This window comes from Chiloscyllium punctatum, chromosome 27 (assembly GCF_047496795.1).
Source record: "Chiloscyllium punctatum isolate Juve2018m chromosome 27, sChiPun1.3, whole genome shotgun sequence".
Classification (NCBI taxonomy): domain Eukaryota; kingdom Metazoa; phylum Chordata; class Chondrichthyes; order Orectolobiformes; family Hemiscylliidae; genus Chiloscyllium; species Chiloscyllium punctatum.
In genome coordinates, this window is record NC_092765.1 from 30610516 (window position 1) to 30638397 (window position 27882).

General features: G+C 38.0%; 1 protein-coding gene across 4 annotated transcripts; it reads left to right on the forward strand.

Annotated features, from left to right (window-relative positions):
- The first annotated feature begins 2225 nt into the window (after nt 1-2225).
- LOC140453617 (zinc finger and BTB domain-containing protein 8B-like) lies at nt 2226-26411 on the forward strand. 4 transcript variants are annotated; one of them, XM_072548469.1, is made up of 4 exons: nt 2226-2321; nt 3999-4962; nt 9551-9729; nt 22411-26411. In XM_072548469.1, the coding sequence occupies exons 2-4, from the start codon at nt 4032-4034 to the stop codon at nt 22717-22719; spliced, it is 1419 nt and encodes a 472-aa protein (XP_072404570.1). In that variant the 5' UTR covers nt 2226-2321; nt 3999-4031; the 3' UTR covers nt 22720-26411. The 4 variants fall into 4 exon arrangements, with proteins under 4 accessions (XP_072404570.1, XP_072404571.1, XP_072404569.1 ...); XM_072548470.1 differs by lacking the exon at nt 2226-2321 and adding an exon at nt 2385-2466; XM_072548468.1 differs by lacking the exon at nt 2226-2321 and adding an exon at nt 2840-2930.
- Nucleotides 26412-27882: the final 1471 nt, after the last annotated feature.

Below are 27882 nucleotides of genomic sequence, written 5' to 3' on the forward strand. Positions count from 1 at the left end.
TGTCTCTTCCTCAGGCAGCTGAGAAAATTTGGCATGATGGTGAATACCCTTGTCAACGTTCATAGGTGTACCATCGAGAATATTCTGTCTGGATGTATCATGACCTGGTATGGCAACTGTACCATTCAAGATCAGAGACGGTTACAGAGAGTGGTTAACTCGGCCTGGATAATCACAAAGGCCAACCTCCCATCTATAGAATCCATCTACATGGCCCGCTGTCAAGGAAAGGCTGCCAGCATTCTCAAAGATCCATACCACCCTGACAATGCTTTTCTACAAACTCTACCACTGGGGAGAAGGTACAGAAGCCTGAACACGTACCAGCGAGTTTCAAAACAGTTTCTACCCTACTATTGTTAGAATACTGAATGGACTTACAAACTCTTAGCATTTGCCAGTACCTGTGTTTTGGTTTTTGCCACTGTTTACCTATTATTTACTCATCTATGCTATTTACCTATGCAATCTGTCTGTATTGCTCGCAAGACAAAGGTTTTCACTGTGCCTTGGCATGTGTGACAATAAATTCAATTCAATTCAAATACAAAATTGGCTAAGTGATAGGAAACACAGCAATGGCAAATTTTTTTGGACCAGAAGAATATCTAAGTAGTGGGATTAATGAGAGATTAATATTAGAACCACTTTTTAGTCTATATGAGAATTTATGGTTAGACAAAACTTGAAAGCATTGTGATCTGTGAGGAAGCTATGTTCTTTTGAAGAGAACTTAGGCATTTTAGTTGAATTGATAGACATGTGGTAGATTACACTTAATGTGAAGCAGTGTGAAATGATTAATTTTGGGAGAAAGAATGAAAGTAGCAATACAAAAAAGGATACTAAAGAGATGCAGGAGGAGGACCTATGGTTGTATGGGTACAAATTGACAAAGGTGATGGGTAGGTCGAGAAAGAGCTGAAAAGGCTCTTTATAAATACCATGTTTGAGTATGTAAACAAGAAAGTTATGTTGAACTTTCATAAATCAGCATCAACGGTAATACTGGAATCAATCACGTGGACCACACCTCAAAAAGAACGTGAATCACACCTCGTAAAGAACATGAATACATTCAAAGGTTGCAGGAAAGATTTCCAAGATTAACTTCAGAGATGAGAGACCTAGCATTGCTGAGATTGGAAAATGTGGGGCTGTTCCTCTTGAGAATAAATTTGCTTGTGTGAAAAATTATGAGCAGATGGAGAATGGTATACATCAGATCAGTTAAAAATCAGCTCAATGTGAAAAGCAAAACAATTAAAGTCAACATGAGGAAAATGTTGACATTAAACTGTTCGGATCTGGAATGCACCCGTCTGAAAGTGTGGTGGAAGCAGGTTCAATCTTGGCCTTCAAAAAGGAACTGCAAATTATCTGGAGACAACTATTGCAGTGCAATGGGGTAAAAGTGGATTGAAACAAGTGATCTTGTACAACCAGTATATAAAAAAAGCCTCTTCTTTCCTATGACTACTCTGTTTTTAAAGTTTGTCAGCACTGGAATCAAAGCACTTCATTTTAGTGGTAATAATATAGTGGTACATCACATCGAAATATCAAATATGGTAAAAGTCAGGGGTAATAAAGAGTTTTGGAGCAAATGCGGTAGGATTGTGACAAAGAGCCTTCAATGCACGAATGAAAATAATAGCAATCCAAACGTCGGAGTCAACTAGGGTTTTTGAAAGGGAACTAGATCATTATTTTAAAATTGTATGGCGACACAGAACAGGCTGGGGAGTGGCACTGGGTGAATTACTCCTTCTGAAGACATTCTTCAGCACAGGCATGACTGGTCGAATAATCTCCTGTGCTGTTACCCATTCTATGTCACCAACGTTATTTCAAGCTTCAGTACATTAACAGGCGGTTGCTCTATTCTCAATGGTTCCATTCGATGGTCACTGAACTAAACGGAAACCATTACTGGACCGGTAGCCTCTTATCGTCACTGACGTGGACCAGATGTCTAAGCGCGCTGCACGCTGGGAGTTGTGGTTCTTTTCTGCCGGGTTGCCACAGCGATCAATAGGGAGGGAAACTACAGTTCCCGACAGTGAGTCTGATGCGGAGGCCCGCCAGGCCAGCAACTGCCGACAACCTAACATGCTGACCGATTCGGCCAGCCCACCGGTTCCACTTCTATTGGCTAACTCTTTCATCCTCTCCCCAGTTCGGATTTCCTATTGGTACGGGATGTTGTCAGTCAATGGACGCAGCAGCGAGTTCCGGTGTGAGAACAGGTTAGGTTGGTGAAGTGTGTGGGTGAGGGGGGGCGTCGGTGAGATATTTTGCTTTGGCCAAAGGAAGCAAAGGTAAATATGGAGTCAGTTGGGTGATTCTGGCCTATTACAAGTCAATGAGATAACAAATGAAGTGAAAGGGATGTTTGCTGAAGCGAATGAGAGTGTGTAGTCTTAAAGTCTGACCTGTTGTGGTCTTCATTGCAACTGTTAAGTGGTATGTTGCTGCAGGAGAGTTAGATCGCTGACACCGTTTAATCTTTATTTCTTATCTTTGGGATTACATTTGATGGATCCGGGTTTTGGTAGGAAGTTTATCTCAGAAATGATTTGTGTAGTGGGTCAAATAAATTCCTATGATGTCATAAGGAATGTCAAGGACCGAATATTTTAAGCAAACTAGCCCATTAGAACTGGTCCTGAAACAATAGCAAAATTGGCGTTTCCTAAGTACAGGCTTGTTCGTGTTAATATATCGTTGTCATAATCTGGGGATTCCATAATTATTCTACTATTTGTTGTTATCCAGTTTTCCAAATTCAAGTTCAAAAGTGAGTCAGAAGAGCTTTATTTTAAAACTTGTGATTAAGGGAAACAAAATTAAATTGAAACCAGTAGTTAAATGAAAAAAACTAGCCCTGCCATGTCAAGCAATTTCAACATTGTGTTGTTTTATAAATGGTAGGTTTTTTTTGTGTGCAGTCATAATGTAAGAGCAAGTTTTTTTTTGTCAGATGTATTACCACTGTTCTGTAATCAGCATTTTTTTCTTAATGGATTTTATTGAAAATGGTGAGTGCTAGCGTACCCTCTTGTACCGAAATGCTCTGGGGATCTCTGCTATGGTTATATCAATTGATTTGTTCCTATTCACTTATGTAGTTCAAAACTTTTAAAAATTATTGCTGAACATTGAGTTTATCTGACATTATATGTTTATTTATGTGTCTCTTTTTCTGAATCAAATTCATTGTTCAATTTTATTTTGGTATTTCAAGACTCATTGATGGTCATTGATGGGTGCTTAACTGAGATTAACAATGGTTCAGGCTTAGAGTGGTGCTGGAAAAGCGGAGCAGGAAAATTGACTTTTCGGGCAAAAGCCCTTCATCAGGATCATCCCTGATGAAGGGCTTTTGCTCGAAATGTCAATTTCGTTTTATCTCTCTCTGCTCTCGGATGCTGTCTGACCTTCTGTGCTTTTCCAGCACCACTCTAATCTTGACTCTAATCTCCAGCATCTGCAGTACCCACCCCTGCAATAACAATGGTTCAGTCAATTAATTTCTATACAATTACTGATAACCTTCGCATTTGTGAATACTGATCTGGTGGTCCTTTCATTCTTTCTTGTAGTACCAATCAAGTATTTTGGCTTTTGGGAGCATAATTGTATTGTGCAAAAGTCTTCATAATCCATCTCAGACTCAATTTAGTGTCTAGGATACTGATGGTGTACAAAAATCTAGTGTGCGAAGTGAAAAATGTAATGTGTACTAGGGAATTGGGCTGTTATTGGGGTTAAAGTATATATTCAGGACAAAGTAAAAGAAGCTTTATCGTTTGAATATTGTGATGTGAGATCTTTTCTATAATAGTACTTTCTTTATTCAGTAGAGCTTTGTTCTATTTGCTCTTGAAATTGCTTGATTCTGAACTGTGTGCCAAAGTGAAAAATAATTCCAACTGTAGAACTAATATTCTTGTCTTTGAAAACAATAAAAAAAAATCCTTTTCTGATCTTTTAAGGAAACATTTTTTGACAAATTCCTGGTCACGAAGATGGAGATCACATCATATTACACTAAACTTCTGGGAGAACTAAATGAACAGCGGAAGCAGGACTTCTTCTGTGACTGCAGTATTATTGTGGAAGGGAGAATTTTCAAAGCTCACCGGAATATTCTGTTTGCTAACAGTGGGTACTTCAGAGCCTTGTTGATTCACTACATCCATGATAGTGGACGTCCTAGCACTGCCTCCCTGGACATTGTTACATCTGAGGCCTTTTCCATAATACTGGACTTTCTCTATTCTGGAAAGCTGAATCTTTGCAGTAAAAATGTCATTGAAGTGATGTCAGCTGCTAGTTACCTGCAGATGACTGATGTAGTCAGCTTTTGCAAACTATATATCAGATCTTCTCTTGACATCTGTGTGAAAGATGAGAAAGATGATAACTGTAATCATGTGGAGAATGGGAATAATATCGCAGCCTTTGGAGATGCTGTGTCTTTTTGTAGAAATCAATGTCCAAACCCTGTTTCATCAGTTCAACAACAGGAATCAAGCCCTGACAATAATCAAAGCATAACATGGAATGAGTGCAATTCATATCATCCCATAGATCTTGTACAGAAAGATCAGGACAACCTTTCTCCAGAGAAACTTCATCCTCCATCACTACCCAAACTTCCAGAACCTAAAGTTGAGTTTGACGAGGACGAAGTGGAATCAGTTGACCGTTTCCGACAGTTTACACCATCTGCCACAGATCAGGCTGAGGAAAGGCTGCAGGCTGCCCCAGCTATGGAAATAGCCTATGAAAATTATCAGATGAAGCAATTCTTAGAGGTTTTATTGAGGACAGGGAATGTCCAGCGGAAGGAGGATCTGATACAGCACTTTTCCCGAGGGGCCCGTCCAGAGGATGGAGGGGGCTCCTTTTCCAATATGATGGATGTGCAGAGTGATTGGTATGGGGAGGATGCAGGTGAGATCCATGTTGCTAATCAGTATCTAAACTAATTACATTGGTAACACTAGGAAGATTTGCATTTATTTAGGGAATCTGTATGCTGATAATGTACCATATTCACTTCTACCGCTGATGACTAATCAGTAATTTAGATACTGTGAAATCACGTTGACGACTAATCCAGTAATTTTGGTATAGTGAAAACTTTCCATCCAATGTGCCTTTCTACATGAGAACATGGGAAACACTGAATTCTGTTGCCCACTATGTGCTCCTTTGTGAAACTGAAGTAATACTAAGGATGAAGTTAATTGAATCAACACTTAAAGAGTTTGGAAATGTCAATCTAGTTTATCTTAGATTGCCATAAAGTGACAGTGAGACATTTTTTGTTTAAAACCCACAGAAATTCCCATCCGGTTTAGTTTAAAATTACTCCAGTAAATAAGGGTCAGTATGGTTAACAATACACCCAGTGACAGAGAGAGAGAGAGAGAGAGAGACAGACAGACAGACACATTGGAACTGTTAGTTAGATGCCAGTATTGCACAATGGAAAATACTAACATTGGTTATAAAGGATGCGATAGCAGGACACTTGGAAAATTATGGTTTGATTGGGCAGCATCAACATGGATTTATGAAAGGTAACTCACATATGACAAACCTCATAAATGTTTTTCAAAGATGTTACTAACAGTGTTTCAGAAGAATTTGGGTAAACTCCCACATTGATGGTTAGTAAACAAAATTAGCATACAACAGAGTGAGTAGTATACTGTGCTGGATTGAGGATTGGATAATGGGGAGACAAGTCTAGAAAATATGATCATTCTCGGTTTGACTAGTGGTGTACCACAAGGATCAGTGCTTGGTTGTTCACAATCTATAGCAAAGATTTGGATGTTGGAACAATTGTAAAATTTCCAGATCTTGTGGATGATCCAATATGGGAATGTTTGTTGTGAAGATGATGCAGAAAAGCCTCAAGGGAATATCCATGCAAGCACGCAGTGAAAGCAGAATGCCATTAATCTCAAAACACTCCTTTTATAAATTGAAAAGAAACAAAACACCACTCATTTAATATTGCACCAGAATCTCTAAACCAATGCAGCAGATCAGGCAGAATCTGTGGAGCGAGAGCAAGCTAATGTTTCAAGTCTAGATGGCTCTGATGAAGAGTCATTTAGACTCAAAAGGTTAGCCTGCTCTGCATTTTCACGGATGCTGCCTGACCCATTGTGATTTATAGCATTTTTTTGTTTTCAGTACAGATTCCAGTATCTGCAGTAATTTGTCCCTAAACCTCAGTAGGTTTAAATCAGTTGAAATCACAACATTTAGACTGGAAATGCGATCAATACCAGGAAGAAGCTATCACATATCTGCTTAAATGCACTCAACTTTAAATAATCTCTTAAGGGTTTTATTGCAACACAACTATCTGGGACCTGCACTCACTCTTCACTCTAAAGTAACTTACTTCACAATATACATATTTCCCTCTAGCACTTTTCTACCCACCCATCTTATTCCAAGGACTTTATAGGACTGCCTCACTCAAAAGTGAAACTAAAGTGTCAGTATGTCTCACTCTCTTGGCAGTCTGTGTTTCCCTTCATCATTTTAAAAAATGAAGTTCCAGAGTATGCTAACAAACCTTGAATCCCACTATTTGCTGTGTTAAGTTGTAAAATAATCGAAATAAACAAAAATCAATTCACATTGGACAAAATCCATTCAATCTAAAACCAGGTTTCAAAAGCCAGTTTTAAAAGAAATAGCAGCAAAAATATTTACAAATCAAATGAGGCAAATACACACAAAACCCACTGGTTACTAATTCAAAACCAAAAGCCCAAATCCTCAACATTAAAAAAATTATAAATATGAATATGGTTTTTGGAAATCTGAAACAAAACATAGGGTGCTGGAGAAACACTAGCAGATCTGTCAGCATTTGTGGAGATAAAACTAACATTTCGAGTCCAGTGACTCTTTGTTGAACAGAAAAAACTGTCTCTGTTACACAAATGTAAGTAATGACAGCAGCTTTACTTCCCTAAAAGACATTAGTGGATCAGATGGGGTTTTACAACAATGGTTGCTTGTCATCATTGAACTTTTAATTCCAGATATTTATTAAATTCAAATTTAAACATCTGTCATGGAGCGATTTGAACGTAGGTTCTCAGAACATTGGACTAGTCATCCAAATAACTAGGTAGTGATGATATCAGTATGCCATTACCTTCCCACTTCCATGCATTCCTAAATCTAAATACACAGAAAATAACAGTGGTCTTAGAACAGAATTCTGTGGCACACTGCTACCTGCTTTTATCCACAATGTGAAGCTGCTTTCAATTCCACCCTCTGTGTCCTCTTTTCTAACCAGTTTTTAACCCATTTTGAAGGATCACTGGGCTGATTCTGGATATAGAAGAACTGCTTATGGAGGAAAGGTTGAGTAGGTTAGGCCTGTACACACTGGAATTCAGATGAATGAGAGGTGATCTTATTGAAACGTGCAACATTCTTAGGGGACTTGACAGTGTAGATGTGGAAAGGTTGTTTCTCCTTGTGGGAGTATCTAGGATCTGAGGATGTAACTTCAGAATAAGTGATTGCACATTTAAGACAGAGGCATTTCTTACTTGACGTAAGTGAATCTGAAATTGTTCCCGTGGAGAGCTGTCGAGGTCAGATTGCTCAGAATATTCAGGACTAAAATAGATCAGTAGCAAACCAAGGGTTATGGGGTAAAGTTAGGAAAAAAGAGTTGAAGGTAATCAGATCAGTCTTGGTCTCATTGAATGGTGGAATAAACTTGATGGACTGAATGGTTTCTGCTCCTGCATTTTATGGTCTGCATTCAAAAACAACCAAGGTACAGCAGAACTTTATAAAACAATGGCTAGGCCTCAGCTGCAGTATGACATCCAACTTTGGGCACCACAATTTAGGAATGATGTCAAAGCCTTTGAAGAATGATGGTGACTCTTGGTACCACATTCCTATTTGGTGATCTCTTGCCTTAGCCTTCTGATTTTTAGAAGAGCTTGATCATGAGATGAAAGGTGTGCAGAAATCCTTGTGAAACTATTTCCTATTTTTATTCTTGCTTGCCCTGCTCCTTGAGTGATAGAAGTAAACAAGTTCCAGGACACTGTTCTGAGATTCCCAGTATGTGTTTTTGACCACAGATATTTAATGCGGGATTATACAGGTATGCGGCAAAGTAGCAACTGTTGATGATTGATAGTTGCTTAGCATGTTGAAGGTAAATATAAAGTGTGCAATCTGTAGTGAACCAGAGTGTGTGGGAGAGAGGGCATGAATATTCCATTCTTATAATAGTTGAGATTGGATTACTTCAAAAACATTGCTCTGTAGATCTGCAGCATTGGTGATGCTACATTTACTATGTCTGACTCTAATACTAAATTAGTCTCACAAGCTATTCCTTTCCTTCCACTCATTAAATTGCTGAAGGGCTGCTAATTATACATTTTAAGAATTGAAAGCCATAGAATGTGGATATTTCCAGCAATTAGACTATGGAGGGTGGGAGTCAAGGGAATAATGAGCAGTATTTTCCCACAGGAAGTATCTGGTAACATCCAGAAGCTTGAACCTGATTCTTTTCTTTTACCCCATCTCCTTTCCTATAAATGTTGTTAACTAACTTTACAGATTTTATTCCTAGTTTGTGTAACGTAGTCTCTCTGGTCTAGTGCCTTTGTATCATGTGGTAGCCCACAACATTTTTTCAAGATGTATTTCATATTTTTATTGCATTTTACAACAAAATAATGTGTTTCTTCTCATTGAACATGGAAATTCTGAGATTCGATCTTTAGCTTGTGTTGTTAGGTGAGCTCCTTAGGGATAACAATAAGTCACTACAGTTTTGCTTAACACACCTAGGAAGGGCATGGAAGATGACCCTGCGTTCTACCTGTCATCTGTTGAGTAAGTTGTATTATGACTCGAGATTTGGGTGATGACTAGTCTGGCCTTCAATAATGAATGCTTCAGTTTGCTGTCCTTTACCATTGAGCCATTTGCATGGATGATGTCCAATTGTGCAAGGTTCTGGCATTTGCAGAACCATGCTTCACCAAACAATCAATACTTTCAGGAAAAGAAATGAGTGGTCGAAGAAATTTTGCTGGGAACAGGGTAAGCTAACATTTTGTAGCATCATCTGGAGCTGCCAATATGTGGTGTAATTGTATTCTGTGAACTAATCCCATGATGCACCTGTTAAATGTGCAGTAAAAAGTGAAAATAAATATAAACGAAATACTATAAGATTCAAAGTAATGATTGTCTGCAGTTTTCAGGAATACTTCATTAAGATTGTGCAGAACTTTGACAGAGAACAATGCAGTTATATTTTGATTTTTGGAGTTATTCCCATCATATTGTAAAATGTTTTTTGATGCACTTGATGTTTCATTTTTTCAGATGAAGATGTATTCCTATTGTTGCTTTCTAAACAATATTCTCCACATTGGCTATCACATTGCCCCCTCCGTACTGAGTGGTTGACTTGAGATTTCTATGTCATGATTCTGATGATTTTTGTTTCTAGGGAATGGAATAATTGTGCCAAAAAAGATCTATAAGTGCCCGTTCTGCACTTACACAGCTAAGCAGAAAGGAATCCTAAAACGACACATGCGCTCACACACTGGAGAGCGCCCATACCCATGTGAAACCTGTGGAAAAAGGTTCACCAGACTTGAGCATCTCCGAAGCCATGCTTTAAGTGTGAGTAATGTTTGCATATTTTAGCTTTTTAACATTCAAATGGTTATTAGGTAAAATCTTTTGCCGTAACATTCACAATGTCTGGTTATCATATTTCTTCAGCACCTAATTTTTACAGTCATTCTTGACCAATTTAAACTCTGAATTCAAGGCACAATCCAAGGACTTGAGTAAGTCTAGACTGTCAGTCAACTGCTGAAGTGTAGAGTTTGCCATTTCTGTTACATTTAAAATGATGCCCTATCTGCCCCACAAGTTGATACAAGAATTCTCACAACATTATTTTCAAGAAAGAGCTTTGGAGTCTTTCCTGCCAATATTTTCCCCTTAGATCATATATAAACAGACGATCTGATTATGGCATTGCTACCTATAGGAGATTGACGTGCAAATTTGCTGCCACACTTCTGATATTACAGCAGTCACTCTATTTCAAAAGCAGTTAATAGAATTTGGGATGTCCTAAGGTCATAAAAAGCACCGTGTGAAGTTATTTTTAGGCTACTAAAGCAAATACGTTCACGGATGGTACTTATACCTAGCTGATGTGCTGGTTTCGTGTTTTTTATTTTCTTCTACCTTTACAATATTTATCCTAATTTGCTATTCTACTTTGGGATGATTTTCAAAGCTTAGAATGTTACGCCATATTGCAGGGTAATTTGATCAAAATCTCTTCTTCAGTATTGCTGTTTATTCAATTCACACTGGCCCCACTGTTGTAGTTTCCTATATGATTTAATACACTCTCATCAACAAATTTCATGTTAAACATAGTTGTACACTTGCTTCAACAATGTTATTTGGTAGAGAACTGCATTATAAGCATCTTTGGTTTCTCTGTTTCTCTCTCCCTCTGTGTGTGTGTCTCTCTCCCCTCCTCTCCTATGTATGTCTCTCTCACCCTGCCTTTCCATCGGAGTCTGTGTATCACTCCCTCCCTCTGTGTCTCTCCTCCCTGGGTCCCAGCTGTGTCAGCTATGATTCTATTGACTGGCAGAGTAGGTTCAAGAGACTGAACAGCCTACTCCCTTTGCTATTTCTTGTGGTTCTTATAGTCTTAATACGGTCTAACTTCTCAAGCTTGTAGCTATAATTGCTCGTCCCTAATAAGCTCTGAGTGAATGATTACTGCATGTTTCTCATTGCTTTTAGAAAGTGTACTTCATAAGATGGGATGCTCAAAACTCTAAACATTCTATTGTAACTTGAACTTAAGAACATGTACAAATTTGACATTGACTCCTTATTTCAATAGTACATGCCACTAGATGCAGAATTATGGATTCTATTTTCACAATATGATATCTGCAAACTGTCACTTTTATTGATGAATATATCTACATGTAAGGTTTTTCTACTCCATTTAAAGTGTTGCTGTTTTAAGAGCATTTAGTTCCCTTATTTCACACTTATCTTTACTGAACAGTGGCCGGTCACCTAGTATCCAGTCGAGGCCCTTCTGGAACCTTTCACTGTTCTTGTCACAGTTTCCTAATCTGGTCTTCATTCTAAAGTAAAATTTTATGGTATTTTTAAAAAAGGTCCCTTCAACACAGATCGCTTTGGAACCACCTGAGGATAGCTTCCTGTTGCAAGAAATATTTTTCAACATTCTGTTATTTTTACCTGCCTGCCAACATCTTTGTTACTTTTGTTTTGTATTTTTGTTACTTCCTTGTGGACATGAGTGTTGCTGGCTGAATCAACATTTATTGCCTGTCCCTATTTGCTCTTGAGAAGGTGGTGGTGAGTGGCCTCCTTGAACTGCTGTAGTCTGTGTACCGTAAATAGACCTGTAATGTTGTTAAGAAAGTAATTCCAGGATTTTGATCCACCGACAGTGAAGGAATGGCAATATATTTCCAAATCCGCTAGTGAGTGGCTTGGAAGGGAACTTGCAGGTGGTGGTGTTCTGCAGTATCTGCTGCCCTTCTAGATGGAAGTACCTGTGGGTTTGGAAGGTACTCTGTAAAGATCTTGGGTGAATTTCTGCAGTGCATTTTGGAGATTGCTATGAGCATCAGTGGAGAGACTGAATTTTGTGGATGTCGTGCCAGTTGACCGGGCTGCTTTGTCCCAGCTGGTGTCACCCTTATTGAGTGTTGTTGCAAATACATTCATTCAGGCAAGTGCAGAGTATTCTATCGCATTCCTGATGTGCCTTGTTGACAGGTTTTGGGAATTAGGTGAATTACTTGCTGCAGTGTTCCTAGTCTCTGACTTATTCTTGTAGCCACTGTACTTGTCTGGTGAGTCCAGTTCAATGTCTGATTAATGGTAACCCTGAGAACATTGACAATGTAGGAATCAATAAACTTCAAGTAAGTCTAATAGGAAGAACAGGCAGGGCCAGGTTAATGAACATTGCACAGCTGGAGGTCTGCAGTACATTTATTTTAAAACAAGGTAAGACAAATGAGTTTAGAACCTGTATTAAGTATATGGGAGTATGATGCTGTAGCCATTACAGAAACATGGTTGAGAGAAAGGTAGAACTGGCAGCTTAACATACCAGGGTTTAGATGTTTCAGATGTGAGAGAGGGATGCAAAAGGGGTGGAGGAATTGCATTACTGATTAAGGAAAATGCTACACCTGCACTAAGGGAGGAGTTCTTGGAGGGCTCATCCAGTGAGGCAATATGGCTAGAACTCAGGAATAGCAAAGGTGCAATTGCTATGATGAGATGCCTCCGTTAGCCAGTAGGAGATAGAGGATTAGGTATGTGGGAAGATGATGGAAATATGTTTTAGTCACAACAGGCCTGTGTAATTCTTAACTTCTCTAATATTGACTGGGATTTCCTTAATGCCAGGAGCTTAGATGGGGCAGAATTTGCTAGGTGCACCCAGGAGGGTTTCTGGAAATAGTATGCAGATAGTCCATCTAGGGAAGGGACCATACTGGACCTTGTATTATGGAATGAACCATGTGATCAGAGTTTCAGTGGAGAAGCATTTTGAGAACAATGGTCATCATTCTGTAAGTTTTAAGATCGGTATGGATACGGACAACACTGGTCCTTGGGTGCAAGAGCTAAATTGGGTGAAAGCAAATTACAATATATTTGGCAGAAAAGGACAAAATGAGATTGTTAGTTGTTTGAGGGTAAATAGACGTCTGATGTGAGAGTCTTTAAAAGATCAAGTTGGTCAGAGTTCAGGACTAACATGTTCCTGTGAGGATGAAAGATAAGGATATCAATATTCAGAAACCTTGGATGAGAAGGGGTATTGAAAGTTTAGTTAAAAAGGGAAAAGGAAGCATGTGAAAAGTTTAGGAAACTGAAATCACACAAGCTCCTTGAATAATGTAAAAGGAAGGAGTAAAGAACTTAAACAAGGCACTTTAAACATACTAGGAGCAATAAGGTACTTTGGGAAAGGGTAGGTCCAGCCAAGGAGAAAGGGAAGTTGTGTAGAGCCAGAGGAAGTGGGTGAGGTCCTTAATGAATACTTCGCATCAGTATTCATCATGGAGAAGGATGTGGATGATGGTAAGATTGGGGAGTGTTATGTTGATATTCTAGGGCTTTTCGGTGTTAAGGTGGAGATGGTTTTGGGTGTCTTGAAAAACATTAAGTTGGTAATGTCTCCGGGCCTGAAGGGATCTATCTCAGGATAATAAGGAAGGCAATGGAGGATATTTCTGGGGCCTTGACAGAAATCTTTGTATCCTCTTTAGCCACTGGTGATATCCCAGAAGACTGGAGAATAGTCAATGTTGTTCCTTTGTTTAAGAAGGGCAACAGGGATAATCCAATAAATTATAGGCTGGTAAACCTTATATCAATACAGTATAGGGAAATTATTGGAGAAGGTTTTTAGGACAGGATTTTATTTATTTGGAGAAGAATGCAGGCAATGTCTTGTCTCACAAACTTGATTGAGATTTTTGACAAAATGACCAAGATATTAATGGTAGGGCAGTGGATGTTATCTACGTGGACTTTACTAAAGCATTTGACAAGGTCCGTTATGATAGGCTAGTTCAGAAGGACGTGGGATCCAAGGTGAGTTGGCAATTGGATACAATATTGGCTTAGTCATAGAAGTCAGAAGGTAGTTGTAGATGAATGATTTTTTGGCTGGAAATCTATGAACAGTAGTGTTCTGCAAGGATCAGTGCTGGATCCTCCATTCTTTGTAATATGTATGAATGATTTGGAGGAAAATCAATGTAGTCTGATTAGTAAGTTTGCAAGCAACATGAAAATTGGTGGAGATGTGGGTAGTGAGGAAGGCTGTCAAAGGATACGGTAGGATACAGATCAGTTGGAAAGTTAGGTGGAGAAATGGCACATGGAGTTTATTCCAGACAAATTTGAGGTGATACATTTTGGGAGTCAAATACAAGAGAAAAGTATACAGTAAATAGCAGCACCCTTAGGAACTATGAAGGTCAGCAAAGGAGAGTCAGTGGATGTAGTGTACCTGGACTTTCAGAAAGACTGATAAGGTCCCACATAAGAGATTAGTGAGCAAAATTAGGGCACGTGGTACTGGGGGCAAGGTACTGACTTGGATTGAAAATTGGCTGACTGACAGGAAGCAAAGGGTAGTGATAAATGGGTCTCTTTTGGAATGGCAGGCAGTGACCAGTGGGGTACCACAAGGTTTGGTGCTGGGACTGTAGCTGTTTACAATATACATTAATGATATAGACGAGGGCATTAAAAGTAATATCAGCAAATTTGCTGATGACACAAAACTGGGTGGCAGGGTGAAATGTGAGGAGGATGTTATGAGAATACAGCATGATTTGGACAGGCTAGGTGAGTGGATGGATGCATGGGCAGATGCAGTTTAATGTAGATAAATATGTGGTTATCCACTTTGGTGGCAAGAACAGGAAAGCAGAATACTATCTAAATGGAGTCAAGTTACGTAAAGCGAGATCTAGGTGTTCTTGTACATCAGTCAATGAAAGCAAGCATGCAGTGAAGAAAGCTAATGGCATGCTGACCTTCATAACAAGAGGAATTGAGTACAGAAGCAAAGCGGTTCTTCTGCAGCTGTACAGGGCCCTGGTGAGACCGCACCTGGTGTATTATATGCAGTTTTGGTCTCCAAATTTGAGGAAGGACATTCTGGTTATTGAGGGAGTGCAGCGTGAGTTTGAGGTCAATTCCCGGAATGGCGGGACTATCATATGTTGAAAGATTGGAGCGACTGGGCTTGTATACACTTGAGTTTAGAAGGATGAGCAGAGTTCTGATTGAGACGTATAAGATTACTAAAGGATAGAACACTCTGGAGGCAGGAAGCATGTTTCCACTGATGGGTGAGTCCAGAACCAGAGGACACAGTTTAAAAATAAGGGGTAGGCCATTTAGAACAGAGTTGGGAGAAACGTCTTCACCCAGAGAGTGGTGGATGGATATATGGAATGCTCTGCCCCAGAAGGCAGTGGAGGCCATTATCTAGATACTTTCAAGAAAGAAATGGGTAGAGCTCTTAAAGATAGTGGAATCAAGGGTTATGGGGATAAGGCAGGAACAGGATACTGATTGTGGATGATCATCCAAGATCATAATGAATGGTGGTGCTGGCTCGAAGGGCCGAATGGCCTACTCCTGCACCTATTGTCTATTGAATATTAGCATACAGGGGGATCTTGGGGTGCAAGTCGATAGCTCCCTGAAAGTGGTAACACAAGCAGATAAGTTGGTAAAGAAGGTGTGTGGCATGCTTGCCTTCATTGGATGGGGCATTGAATATAAAATTTGGCAAGTCATGTTGCAGCTGTTTAAAAAAAAACTTGAGTTAGCCACATCTGGTGGATTGTTTGCAGGTCTGGTTACCAAACTGTAGGAAGGATTTGGAAGCTTTGGAAAGGGTGCAAAAGAGTTTTACCACGATGTTGCCTGGACTGGAATGTATTGTCTAGAAGGAGAGGTTGGACCATTGTGGCTTGTTTTCACTAGCGCGTTGGGGGCAGAGAGGCGATCTTCTAGAAATACAGTAAACTTTGTTTTAACTGCTATCTTATGAACCAGCATGCTTGATAAACAAGCAAAAATGTTGTATCTCATACTGCGTTTATTGTATTATTCTGTATGATTATTATAGTTTTTATTTATTTACCTTAGTGTAAATATACTTATTTCGTGTGACCATTCAATTGAACAATATCAACAGTTGATTCAATTTCGAATCAATTTCTCCCTAAATGCTACAATATCTCAGTAGTCAGTTCAGAGTGGGAGTGAGAAGGCTCTCTGCCAGTAAGTTTTATTTAAGGCAAACTTGCATTGTAATTTAAGTGACTTAGGCTGTAAATAAACCTATGTGTATACCCCCTGCATTACGTTTCTCTTACTTAGTGTTTCCTTTTACATTCATTATTTGGACTTCTTCATCATCCAGAATATTGGATCAACTGGCACTTTCCTGGTCCCATAGGTGTTGGTTAAGAAAACATTTGCTGTACGTAAAATTATGAGAGGGATGGATAGGGTGGATAGGCAGAGTCTTTTCCCCAGGCTGGAAATGTTAAATATGAGGAGGCATAGGTTTAAAGTGAGAGGGGCAAGTTTAAAGGAGATGTATAAGGCATTTTTTTTAGGAGGAGGTGGCAGGTGCCTGGAACGTACTGCCAGACGAGGTGGTAGCAGATATGATAATATTTAAGAGGTATTTAGATAGCCACATGAACACGCAGGGCATAGAGAAATACGCACCGAGTGCAGGCAGATGGGATTAATTTAACATGGCATGTTGGTCATTGCAGACATTGCAGGCTGTTCCATTTGTACTGTTGTATGTTATAAATATCCCCAGTAAAATGAGCTGAGCTCATGATGGGTAATCCTACAGCAAATGGTGGGGAGTATTCTTAAAAAAAATTCAGCAAATATGATCAACAAGTAAGAGAAGAGATAGCAGTATTGTAAAAGAAAAAACTTTAACAAAAGGAAGACAATTTAACATGGAGATCCAATGGACTGGGAGAGTAATAAATGCAACAGTGGGATACTGTGAAAATAATAAGCATAATATACTTACCAGCAAACATTTTCATGACCGTATTCAGAGAAATCAGTGGTGGAAAGGAATGTTGACCAGCTAAAGAAAAAGAAAACTAAAATGATACGTTTGTTTAAATAGTAGTATTCTATATTCATTTTCACCGTAGAAGTGTGGCAAAGGGAAATCTAAGTAAAGGGAGAGGAAAAAATGGACTTCAGGAGCTGGAAATGTGTGTACCTTAAGATTTCCATTAGAATGATCAGGGAAATAGATAAGGAAATTCCAAAGTGTCTAAATCATGCCCGTAAATTGAAAAATTACAAATGCAATTCATTCTATTTGACAAAGGGAGGGAGGAAACGAAAACCAGTAACTGAGGATGTGTCAGTTTAACATGGATTTTAAGGAAAGTACTAGAATGTATGTACCATTATTTTTGCCATATATCTAATAATTTTAGACAATCTAGAGTAAGAATCGTTAACTGAAGTGAACCTTGAGACAAGGATGGAGCTAGGTCAGATAGACTGGAACAAAAAGTTACTGTGAAGAAATTATAGCCGAACTATGGGCTACTTTCAAAGAGGAAATGATTCAGGTACAGTCAAGGTGTCGTCCCTCAAAAGGAAAAGGGAGGACAAAGAAATCCAGAGCTCCATGGATGAGAACGGTCATAGAAATTGCAATAATGAAGAAACAAAATGCTTATGACAGGTATTAGGTAGCAAATACAATTGAGAATCCAAGAAGAATATAGAAAATTCAGAGGAGAAGTGAAAAAGCATATTAGATAAGCATAGAGGGGTTATGAGAAAAGACTGGTGGCAAAGGTAAAAGGTAATCTCAAAGTCTTCATAGGCATGTCAATAGTAACAGGAGTAGGGCTAATAATGGACCATAAAGGCTTTACCTTTGGAAGCAAGAAGCATACCTGAGGAGCTGAATAACTTTCTTTACCTTTACCAAGTGAAAACTTCTGCAAACAATTATCTAAGATAGAATTAGTTGTTACATGGAAAAGTTTTTTTTTAAGCAAGCTGTAGTATGGATTTCTAAAAGGAAAATAGTATGATCAATTTGCTGGTGTTTTTGAAGAAATAATAGAAAGGAGCAATGAGGGTAATACTGTTGGTATGGACTTTGAAAAGGTATTCTTAGGCCACACAATAGACTTGTGAGAAACATAATAATTCATGGAATTATTATGGTGACATCTTTGGTGACATCTATATGGGATTTGCTGAGAAATAGGAAACAGTAGTGGCCAGTGGGTTTTGTTTTGTGCTGGTTGTTTGTATTGGAGTTCTCTAGCATTAAGAATTGATCCCTTGCTTTTCCTGATACATGGACATATTCATGATTTTAGATCTTAGTATGCAGGAGACAGTTTTAGAGTTTGCAAATGATACAAAACGTAGAAGCATTGTAAACTGAGAGAAGGACATATAGAACTGCAAAATGAAATAAATAAGCTGGTGGAGTGAGTGGACAGGTGGCAAATGAAAGTCAATGTGGGGAAGTATGAGATGCATTTTGGTAGGAAGAATGTGGACAACAATATAAAATAGGTGGAAGAGCAGTGAGACCTTGGTGTATACCTGCATAGATCGCTGAAGACAGTAGAACAGGTGAAAAGAATAGTTAATAAAGCTTACAGTAATAATAATGCTTCTACAAAGCCTGGGCTTTGCTTTATAGAGGTGTGGGAATTATACTGAACCCAGAAAACGTTTGTCAGACCTAAAGTGGAGTTTTGTGTACAGTTCTAGGTGCCTTACTATAGGAAGGATGTGAATGCATTGGCAAGGGTGCAGGACAGGCTTACAGAATGGTTGCAGAGATGAAAAGGTTCAATTGTGGGGATAGACTGCAGTGGTTGGGATTGTTCTTGGAGAGAGGAGGAGGCTAGGAGGTGACATGATTGACATTTGTGAAATCATGGGATGCCTGGATAGAGTAGATGGGGAGAAATTGTTCCATTCACGAAAGGGTTGAAGATGAGAGGACGCAGGTTTAAAATGATTTGTAAATGTTGCGAAGGTGATGTGAAGAAAAAACGTTTTCACACAATTAGTGGTTTGGGTCTGGAACACACTGCCTGGAAGAGTGATGGAGACAAGTCAGTTGAAGCATTCAAGAAGGCATTAGGTGATTATTTGAATAGACACAATATGCAAGGTTATTGGGAAAAGGCGGCAGAATGGCATCACAAGATAGTGTTCATTAGTGAGCCAGTGCAGGTATGATGACTGAGTGGTCTCCTTCAGCTCTGTAACAATTTTGAGAGTCTATATTTTATTAAATTGGTTTTTAAAATATATTTGATCTGCATCCACTCTTTTTAACTACCCTCCATAATTTTTTCAAAGAATTCTATAACGTTAGTCAAACATAGCCTGTCTTTTAAGTATGTATGCTGGTATGGCTTTTGGATATGGTTTCATTGGTTTATGCATCGATTCCCATTTTATCTTGCTAGAGTCATGGAACTATAGAATAATACAGGACTGAAGGGAGCATTTGGTCTACTATCTCTGTAGTGGTTCTTTGGAAAACTATGATTAGCCTACACCCTTTCTTTCCCCATTTTTCTGTCTTTTCTTTCTCTTTTTCAAGTAATTATCTAATTCCCTTTCGAAGCGTCCCATTGAATTACCTTAAGAGAGAATGTATTTCAAAGCCTTATGATTTACTAAAACTTTTCCTCTTGCTCTCTCCAGTTTCTCTACCGTTTACTGTTCACATTGAAACTATACATTTTATTTACTTTTACCTATTCTTTCATGATATTAAACATCACTGCCACATCTCTGCTTAGCCTTCTCTCCTCTCAAAATGATAACCCTGAATTTTTAAGTCTATCTGTATAACTCTAATTCCTCCACACTTGAGCAAATCTCTTCAGTGTCCTATCCAGAGTCGTCTTTCATTCTTTAGTGTGGACCCTAGAATTGGACACACTATTTCATTTGATGCCAGTTTTTATAAAGGATTAGCATAACTTTCTGCTATAGTATGTGTCTCTATTTATTAAATTCAAAGTCTTGTTTGCTTTATTAATATGTTTTGTTAACTTGCCTTGCTAAACCTTTGTTTATTTAAACATTTGTGTACACATTGGACTAACTGTGTCTCTTCTTGCACCCCCTATCCCTGGTTAAATATATATAATACTCACCTACACTTCTGATTACTATTTTGCCATGTGTTTAATTTGGCTAATATTCATTTTATTTCTTTTATATTCTTTTCTTTCCCTTTTCCAGTGAAAGATGAACCTTTTGAAATGGTGGGCATGGTTTCTCAAATGTTTCCCTATGTTTGTGGTTTCTATGTTGAGTAATACTTCCTTCCTTGAAGTAGCAAAATATTGACAAAGGAAACCCCACTACAAAAGGTTTCTTTTTCATCATGAATGCTTTATATGCCCCAATCTATTTAAAATTTACAAAGTTACTGCTTACATCTTTAAGTTGTCTACAAATGCAGTCCAAAGTTTCATTTCCACTGTTTCAGTGTATAATGTGCTCTCAGTAATCCATGACCGACTTAATTAAATTCTTATTACCATGATATTTTTGTTTCTTACCTGTACCCTCTTCACTTGGTGCTATGATTCCTGGATGTTTTAACCTCAGGAATATTTGTGATTAACTAGGCAAGTTTCAGTGAATGCTATTTAGTTATAGCTTTCTGTTTTAATCATTTACTCTCTTTTTTCCCTTTTTGAATATTTTGTGTGTATTCATGTTTTAGTTTGATTCCTTTGGTTTGGCAGTTTCTGCAAAAAAAGTTGCAAGAGATTAAGCTAGAAAAGATAGGAAACAAATGTTCATTCTACATTTCTGACTCTCCACAATATATGTCACTAGGTTATTTGACACTGTCACGCTTCATAGATGATCATAATTCTGTACTCTCTGATACCTTCATGAACTTTCTACCAAGAATTACTGGATAACACCCCCTGGTCTAAACACCTTAACCCCTTTTTTACACTTTAGACACATGCTGAGGCCAATTGTCTTAAGTAATTTGACAGTATTTTTCATTGGAAACTGTTTGGAAATGAGTATTGTTTACATATTATGTTTCAAAACAAAATTCACACAGGCTGTTCATTATAAAAGTCTCTGATTTTAGGATCTGAAATTTTGAAATGAAATGATCCAGATGTGGAATGTCATGGCTCATTGTCTCTTCAGACTGAAACTTCAAGGGTCAAATGTCCCATCTTGTGTCTGTTAAGCTTGGGTAGCTCAACTTTATTTTGAGAACAGCGCAAGATGTTTTTCCTTAAACCTGCAACCCAAGGTAGAAGGTGACCTATCCTGTTTTAATGACAAACCTGTTTCTTAATGACAGAACAGGAAAAGGAGTTAGAAACTGTCCTCTGATTTGATCACTGAAAATGTCAAAAAGTCACTTTGAACAATCACTCAAACAACCAATGAGTTGGAGAGTAAACCTTTAAACCAGGTAAAATTGGAAGGCTCATCAAAAAAGCAATACCGAGATAGCCAAATGGGGAAATTGGGATGTATTTGCTTATATATGTTATATTGTAAGTGTGCCTGCTGTCTTTAGGGCAAAACATCAATAGTATGTGGATTCTTTCACTAACAAGTTTCAGTCTGTCTTCAGAAAATTAGAGACGTGTGTAAGACCTAATATTCTGTTCAGGTCATAAGGAGTTCCTATTGTTATACCTATGTTACAATTGGATATTGGGTATTACAGTTGCATTGCTGAATGCAAGATATTTAAACTGCTATGAAAGTGGCCAATGTTAATATACCTGAGAGACTGTCTGGATAGGGCCTGAAAAACATTCATTGTGAAATACCAGATTCAGGTGTATGAGGCATTGTGCACCTAAAGCTTCTTTCCAATGCAAAGCTGCATGTCTAGTCAGTTCTGTGGACAGAAAGGTCTCCCAAATTCGTGTCAGCCATATTCTGACCTAACATGTAGCAAGGCAGATGCACTTGCCGCCTTTATTAAAGCTATTCAGAAATTAGATGCAATATTCTTGTAAGTAATTTGGATTTTGTAAACCTCCGTAGAAGTCTTATGTATTTAAGAAACTTGTACTGACAAAACACCAGGGTATTGTTGTTTTCAGCTTCTCTTCATTTCAGCTGTTTGGTCTAGTTCGCTATGGAGTGGTTGTGTCTGTTTCTAACCCTGCACATTTTGGAATGAAATCGGATAATTATTGGAGTTGTATTGTCAGTGTTACATCAATGAAAAATACTACCACCCAGTATAAAAGCAGTCAAAGTCAAGACCAGCCAAAGATTGAATTGAAGTACCTTTCAGTTTTAAACGTTGGTTGTCAGCATTACATAAATTTGCTGTGTCCTTGGATGAATATGGGAGTTTGTTCATTGCTGCAGATGTTTTTTAAATCATCTTCAAACCACACCTAACTATGCAATCTGAAACCCTGTTTACTACTAAATGTTCTGGTTACTGTCCACTCTTTTACGTTGGGTGTGATCATGATTAGTCTCTGACATAAGTGTGACTTCTTTTCCATAATTGTCCATAAATATCTGCCAATATACTTAACCATTTATTAACATAAATATTGTGGCTTACGAGTTAGTTAACTTCCTATTTTTTTTTTTGCATTGCTATTGTATTCCATTTGACTAAAGAATCTGTGTTAAAAATTGAACTGCATTGAATTCTGTTTTCATCAGGTACATCGCTCGAACAGACCAATTGTCTGCAAAGGGTGCAGGAGAACATTTACCAGCAACTTACAGCATGGTGCAAGACGGTTTGGCCTCTGTGACAGCTGCACATGTGTGATGACTACTAATGAGGAGACATCACCAGTCAATCTAAGTCAGACTGAGCAAGTTTTGGAGAACCAGGAGAAGGAGGACAAAGATGCCAGTTGGCCTGTGTACATAGAATCCAGTGAGGAGAATGAATCTGCTGGAGACAATATGGATGACAAGCAGCAGATTCAGAGAAACTTGACAGATGGTGAAGGATTTATTTAGGGCCACCGGAAATGACTTCCTTTCCAGGTGGATTGTAAATACTCTCTGAACATCATGTTGAACAGGTGCAATTATGTACCACTGTATATAGTTGACAACTCCAAGGCCAAAGAAACTCCAGCCACTACAGAATTCTCAAGATCAGAGCAATTTAAAAGAACCCCTATCCAAGGAGTTCGTTATAAGGTCAGTAAACTGGAGAGGAGACTGCTACACAATGCATGTCAATCTGAACGGAGGAAGCTGAGAAACCTCTTTCTGTGACAGCTTGAATGGAAGGAGCCAAATATCTGCTGGTAAAACCAAAGTGAAATCTTCTGCATTGGCAGAAAATTTAAAGCCAATTCCTTTTCAGCATTTGCTGAGTATTTATCTTTGTGCGAAATGTTTTTCTTCCCATACAATATTCTATACAAATACAACAGAGGTGGAATAATTTCCACTGTAAGCAAATTGTTCTGGGAATGAAAACGCCAGTGGTTGACTGGGCTGGTCCACTGGAAAATCATTTAAAATTTCAAGATCAAACAGCTTGAAATACAGTGCTTTGAATAACTTTGTACATAAAGTTGATTTTTTTAAAAATAGCACTAAAATACGGTGGTCTTGGTGTAATGAAGTATTCACTGTTGGTTAATATGTGGATGTTTTATAACTTGTACATAGTGGATATTGTCTTGGTGTTCCTACAGTTGGGTAAAATCTGTTCTCTTAGAATTAATCTTCGGGGTTCAGCCAGACCCACTGGATTTCCCCAGCCCCTGTGGGATACAGAACATTATTTAACCAGGATATGGCACAGGTGGATGGAGGTAGGGTAGATTCCAATCAACTGAGGAAGGCTTTCTGGCACTTGTCTATATATTTATAATAATTGTATCCATTCTCATTATTGTCTCCTTTTTTTAATGTAAGTTGTTAAATTTATTCCCATTCCTGGCAGCCTACAGGTTTGGCTAAACGGACGTGGAAACTGAACAGCTGGAATGATAAAGATTTTGATTAACCCTATTCTTCACTTTTGGAAGGTGAAATTCAAGGGCTAGAAAATAGTATTTAAAAAGAACTTGTTCTACAGGAAACAAAACTGAAAATTGTCTGCTATAAATGTGTACATGTTCTGATGGCTACATCAGAACTCCTTTAAACTGCAATAATTTTTTAAAATTTAAATTTGACCTGCCTAAAAGGGTCAAGTAGCAGAATGGACTGCTCATCTATAAAGCAATCATGAACTCAGTCTAATAGGTTACATTGCCGTTTGCTGGCCCCAACTCAACTATCGTTGTTTGTGTTGGCTGCATTGTGTTGGAAAGTGTCCCTTTGTGTCTTGTTGACACATTATTCCTTTGTCTGATCTTTTCTGTTGATTTGGGCACTATATTTTAATGTTTTATCTTAATAATTACTGAGTGGATGTGATTTTAATGTACATGTGCATGTTGTAAAGTTTGTTCTCAATTACACTGAGGCTAACATTATCCTCTTTGACTGGGAACAGAGAATCCTTTTATAACTTAAAACAGAAGGCCAGAAATCATACAGCCAGTTATCTCAAATTATGAAAACAATTGATTAATATCCCATATTGATTCCTCTTTCCTCTACCCCATGATAAATGGTTATAAGTATATTCTTGTCTTTATTAGATCCCTGCATTGTTTATTTATGACAAATAAGATTAAACCAGCTCCCACATTTTAACCAGTTACATTTTGATAAATGAGTAATATTTCTGAGAAAACCTTCCTTTAAAATTTTCTTTTCTATTTGCAACCATATCTCACTTACAAAAACAATTTGTTGGACTAATCAGTGTCACTGACCCCTTTCTAGTCCCTTCATAGGAGTTGAAATTAAAAAGAGATCCGATGGTGAAGTAAGTTAAAACCCTGATCTTTTCAATTTTTTTAAAATTTAGAGACCTGTATATTAACTTCAGCTAAGAATAGTGGTATATATCTGTTCTATCTGCACCCTACTCTAGTTACCTAAAGTATAAATTATTCATAATTTATTGGCAATCTTATTTAGGGCAAGGATGTGGGCATTGGAGGTGAAGTTACACTATTGCAGTAGATACCAACAACAGTTGAGATTAAAAGTAATCAGGTGGAATACAGATTAAGTTACCTATGTAACTGTTAGGTGGAGCCAAGAGTCAAAGCTAAAATATGTGAAATGAGAAGGGATACCTAGTGTACCGCAGTGCTGTATCAAGTGATTATTCCCAGTACTGGAGGCAGATTAGCAACAGTTAATTCCTGGCTAAAGGGACCAACTGTAGACAGAAATTAGATCTTTTGGTGCAAAATACAGATGATGCACCAGTAACTGACCCACTATCCAAGTTGGATTGTTGGATGCCACTGCAAAGTAGCCAAAGTAAGAAGGCATTCATTTTCGATGTCTCAAGATACCATACAATCTCAAACTTGTGCAGAAAAAAACCTTTAATGTTTCCAATCAAAAATTGTGACTCCTTGTTTAAAAATGACAGATTGTTCAGTCTTTCTTTTCAGGACCATTTTGCTGAAACATTATATTTGGCATCACAAAGTTATGAACACAAGTGCAGCAGTTGGACTGTTTGGCAGTCAGCTAGCAGGAAGGGGAGGATTAGTTGGGGTGAAGCAGCAACACAGCTGAAATATGCCCTTTTGTTCTCTGTTGCAACTATTGTAATCCATTTAAATTGGATGTAATACATTTGATTTATGAGCACGATAATGTTTATCTCAAGACGTGGGTGGTAGTCTATTGCAAATGAATAACCCCTCGCTCTGTCCGCACAGGGTGCTAAGAATAAGGCAAAATTGAACTGCACTGTTGGAACATGGCATTTTAATTATTGTAACAGTATTGTGTCAGAGCATAAGCCCTGGTTCTCCAATTAAGGCACTTTCCATCCTTTTGGAGAACACCACAATATTCAGAGATGTTAACTGGCTAATGTGCTGTTTAATGAATGTTTGTTTAATTTTTAAGATGTAACTTTGAAATCTCTCCGAAGAGCAGGTTCTGTCTCAAAAATAATGTAATTACAAAAATGCATGAATTAGAATCTTGTTCAACTTTTTAGAAGTTCTATATGCTGAATTAATGTTAAAAAGAGTGTTCCTTTATCGTAGAGTTGCTAGTGGTATTGAGTGTTACAGTAGCAATATCACTGAGTAGAAATATTATCTTACTACAAAGAAAGGGATTTCCATTTTGTCTTCCTTGGCCCTCTCATTTTGGCTTCTTTCTTCTGGAGAATAAATGGAATTTATAGCTGTATGATTACTGTGTGTTCTGAAACCTGTCAGCTGAATGAATTAAGTCAGTTACAGTAATCTCCCTGTTTCTGTAACTGCTGGGTGACTTCTAATTGGTGATGGAACTTCGAATTCAGGGTATAAAACATCTACTAAATATAATTAAAATGGATCTTAACTTCTAGTTCTTTTTTTAAAAAATTCACTCTTTTGGGTTCTTATTTTCTGCCTCCTGATAATGTATTCTGTGCATTTTTTCCTATCTAAAATGCCTCAATAGACAACCCTCTAAGTTCTTTCTGTTGTTTCAGTGTCTGAGGTGGGAAGTCTGCATGCTTGTGGTGTCCAGTCCTTTTTGTTTACTTTCTCATCTTGGCCCCCAGCTGAGCAGAAGCTTCCTGTATAGAGATTCATAGATTAAAGAGCTACATTTGACTATGCTCTGTGGTGTCATTATTTGCCACATCAAAATCCTGTACCGCTACACTGAATAATTTTTGAAAAGAAATGTATATCTAAACCAGATTGTACATTTTAAGTGGGCAATCTGGAATTTTCTTTATGCTGGCAAAATTGCAATGGCAGAGATGCTGATCCCCAGTTGTTTTATTTAATTTGGTGTCAGTATATGCTTTAAGATATTTGATCACCATTGCTTTTGCAGTTGTCTTACTGGTAAATCAAGTCTTTAATACTGCAGGGAAAATTGAAGACTTGCTTTCAATTTCATTGTATCGGACGTCATGATTTGGTGAGACTTGGTGTGAACTTGTTGCAACTGAGCATTGTTTACCCTACTTGTTTTGAAGATCGTTTAAATATTGCCTGTAGATTTGTTTTTAACTTTTTTCCTAATCAATCTGTTCAGAGAAATTATTACACACCTCCTGGAGCAGTTGGGATTTGAACCTGAGCCTCCTGATCCAGGGATAGAGACACTACTACTATGCCCTAGATTTTTTTTTTAAATCAACTTATTCAGAAATGTTAGGATACACGTCTGGAATAGGTGGGACTTTTACCCATGTCTTCTGCCCAAAGAAAGGAATATTCTCCCTCCATCATGAATCCTGAATATTACTGAACCATTTTGGTGATCTCGCTTTGAATTTCACAAATTGTGATCCGAGGAACACAGTTAGTATGAACTTGCCAGCAGGCACAATAAAATGACAAAATTCTTTATTTTATGGCCAAACAACAAAATGGCAGTTTTATATTCTTAAAGTGATTGTTTATTTATTTGTTAACTGTATTGCAGATCCCAGACAAAAGTCAGCGTTCTGGCTGATTACATCTTTAGTAACTATTAGCCTAGAATGTGCACCGTCCCATCAGCACAATAAATGTGACCTAGTGCTTTGTATCTCTACAGTATTACTGTTATTAAAGTGCATTTTCATATTGTATGTCATTACGGTATTTTGTATTCTTCAGACTTGTTTTGGAGCATGGAAGATTGAAGTAGATAAGATGAATTTATCTAGTTATATCATGATATAATCTGAAGGTTTAATAATTGGAACCTTGGATCTGGTCTCATTTGAATTGGAAGATTGTGAACCACGTTTGTGACATGAGCCTGGTTTGAATTGTTGATGTTTTGTTTTACAGATAGCCAGTGAACATAACCTTTGTAAGCAAACCTCATTTTCTTCTTTCAATTTTGCTTCTCTTGAAAATAATGAGGGGGGGATTTAAAAATAAAGAAAAACGACACACAGTGTTCTTTTTGTGGGCTGACTTTGGCATTAACTTTCTCAACAAATAGCTAACTGCAAAAGCTAACTTCCTGCACTTAGCTCTCAGATCTTTCACTTTTACTACTGATCTTAAAAAAAAATGGCTGATTGTTTGTGTCTTTCTTTCCCCTCCCTTTTCTTTCCTTCTGCATTTGTAGGAAGAG